The 2,063-nt window shown below is 35.9% G+C and overlaps 1 protein-coding gene across 1 annotated transcript; it reads left to right on the top strand.

Moving 5' to 3' along the window:
- The first annotated feature begins 662 nt into the window (after window positions 1–662).
- LOC143402035 (olfactory receptor 14J1-like) lies at window positions 663–1,625 on the top strand. Its single transcript, XM_076859546.1, has one exon. It carries the CDS (start codon window positions 663–665, stop codon window positions 1,623–1,625), a length of 963 nt encoding a protein of 320 aa, XP_076715661.1.
- The last annotated feature ends 438 nt before the right edge of the window (window positions 1,626–2,063 follow it).

Raw genomic sequence — 2,063 nt, 5'->3', positions numbered from 1 at the left:
AAATATCTCATGTAATCAAATTAGACACTTAATCTGTGAGTGGTATTTAAGTATTTACTTTACAAAGTATTTTTGCTCTTGATTTCAACATGTCCATTAGATACAGTGTTAATTGGAAGAGCAATAACACTGTCCATTTTGGCTCTTGGCTTCTCATTGTAATGACCATATTGTTTGCTAGAACGAAAACAAGGATCACCGGTCCACAACAAGCCCATGTTTTAATTTCCAAAATTTCCTCTAAAAAGGGCCATTCCATCTACTAAAATAAGCCAGTGTGCTCAAATATAACTCATCCACTATTCAAAAACTCCTAAGAGCTCATTATTGTGTTTCTTTTGGTGAAAAACAAAGCAAAAGTTTTCACCTGTGACAATGGAATAGTATTTATCCCTGGGGCAAACACAATGACTTTTTCTTGATAGGACCTGTTTTGTATTCTAACTACTAGTTTACTAAGGTAAACTGTAAGCTCTATTTACTTAAGAAACGTGTGTTATCACCTTTGATTTCCCAACATCTAGGACACAGCTGATGAATAACAGGTCCTTAAATGATTGAAATAAACAATGATGAACAGATTAATAATTATTTTAGTGTCTTTCTATTACATTTCCCATATTCTTTTATTTTCCAGCTGCTACCAGATTTGCATTTTCCAAATGATTATGACAAACATAACCACAAGGAATGGATTCCTACTCTTGGGGTTTTCTGATGATCGCGAGCTGCAGATCTTGTATGCTTTGCTCTTCTTGGTGTTGTACCTAGTGGCTTTGACAGGAAACTTTATTATTATCACCATCACAACACTGGACCAGCACCTCCAATCTCCAATGTATTACTTCTTGAAGCAACTTTCCCTTCTGGACCTCTCCTTCATTTCCGTCACAGTCCCCCAGGCCATTGACAATTCACTGATGGATGATAACTATGTTTCATATGGCCAGTGCATACTGCAGGTTTTCTTCTTCACATCTTTGGCCTGGACTGAGGTAGCTATTCTTACAGTCATGTCTTATGACCGTTATACAGCCATTTGCTTCCCACTGCACTATGAGGTCATCATGGATCCCAGAAATTGTCAGTGGGCTGTGATAGCTGTGTGGGTGAGTGGAGGCATCTCAGGAATCTTATACACAGCAGCCACATTTTCTATCACATTCTGTAGGGTGAAAATAATCCATCAATTTTTCTGTGATGTCCCCCAATTACTGAAGCTCTCCTGTTCCAATGATTACCTAGGAGTGATCGGAGTAGCTGCTTTCATGTCTGTGGTGGCATTAGCCTGCTTCGTCTCTATTGCATTCTCCTATGTTCACATATTCTCCACAGTTCTAAGGATACCCTCTGCTGAAGGCCGCTCTAAGGTATTCTCCACCTGCCTGCCCCACCTCTTTGTTGTCTCCTTTTTTCTCTCTACAGGCATCTGTGCATATCTAAAACCAACTACAGATTCTCCATCTGCATTTGACCTTATGGTATCTATCTTTTACACAGTGATACCCCCAACACTCAACCCTATTATCTATAGTCTGAGGAATGAGGCCATGAAGGGTGCGCTAAGAAACTTATTTTTGGACAGAGAATTCTCTGGGAAAAATACACTTTTGTCCTGTTGTTAGTAGTTCTTCAATATTATATGCAAGAAATTTTTTTTGGTAATTGGATCCATCAATTTGTAAAGTTAATGAAGAAATTGCATCACTTTCTATAGATAAACTATGTAAAATAATCATCATCATTGAAGAAACTTTTTTCTTAATTTATTGAACATTGTATTCATTGAAATAATTTTTTGTTTTTTTTAATTAAGAAAAATTGTAAACACATATGACCTTGTAATATAGGTCCACTACTTCTTTTTTCATCCCAGTACATATACACACAAACACATATTTACACAAACACACTAACAATCATAGCATGTTTTAAACACTTTTGTATAAATGATATTACAACAATACGAATAAAAAATGATAATATTTACCCACAGTTTCACCCAGCAAACAAGTCAACTATTTTCATTTTAATCTAAGTTTAAATATTCATCTTAATTTTTA

The sequence above is a fragment of the Callospermophilus lateralis genome, chromosome 6 (assembly GCF_048772815.1).
Source record: "Callospermophilus lateralis isolate mCalLat2 chromosome 6, mCalLat2.hap1, whole genome shotgun sequence".
Taxonomy (NCBI): domain Eukaryota; kingdom Metazoa; phylum Chordata; class Mammalia; order Rodentia; family Sciuridae; genus Callospermophilus; species Callospermophilus lateralis.
The sequence above is the reverse complement of the archived record's forward strand: the minus strand, read 5'-3'. Positions and strand labels throughout refer to the sequence as shown.

Excerpts from the sequence above, each read along its gene's own strand:
- LOC143402035 (XM_076859546.1), top strand. The coding sequence starts at position 663 with ATGATTATGACAAACATAACCACAAGGAATGGATTCCTACTCTTGGGG.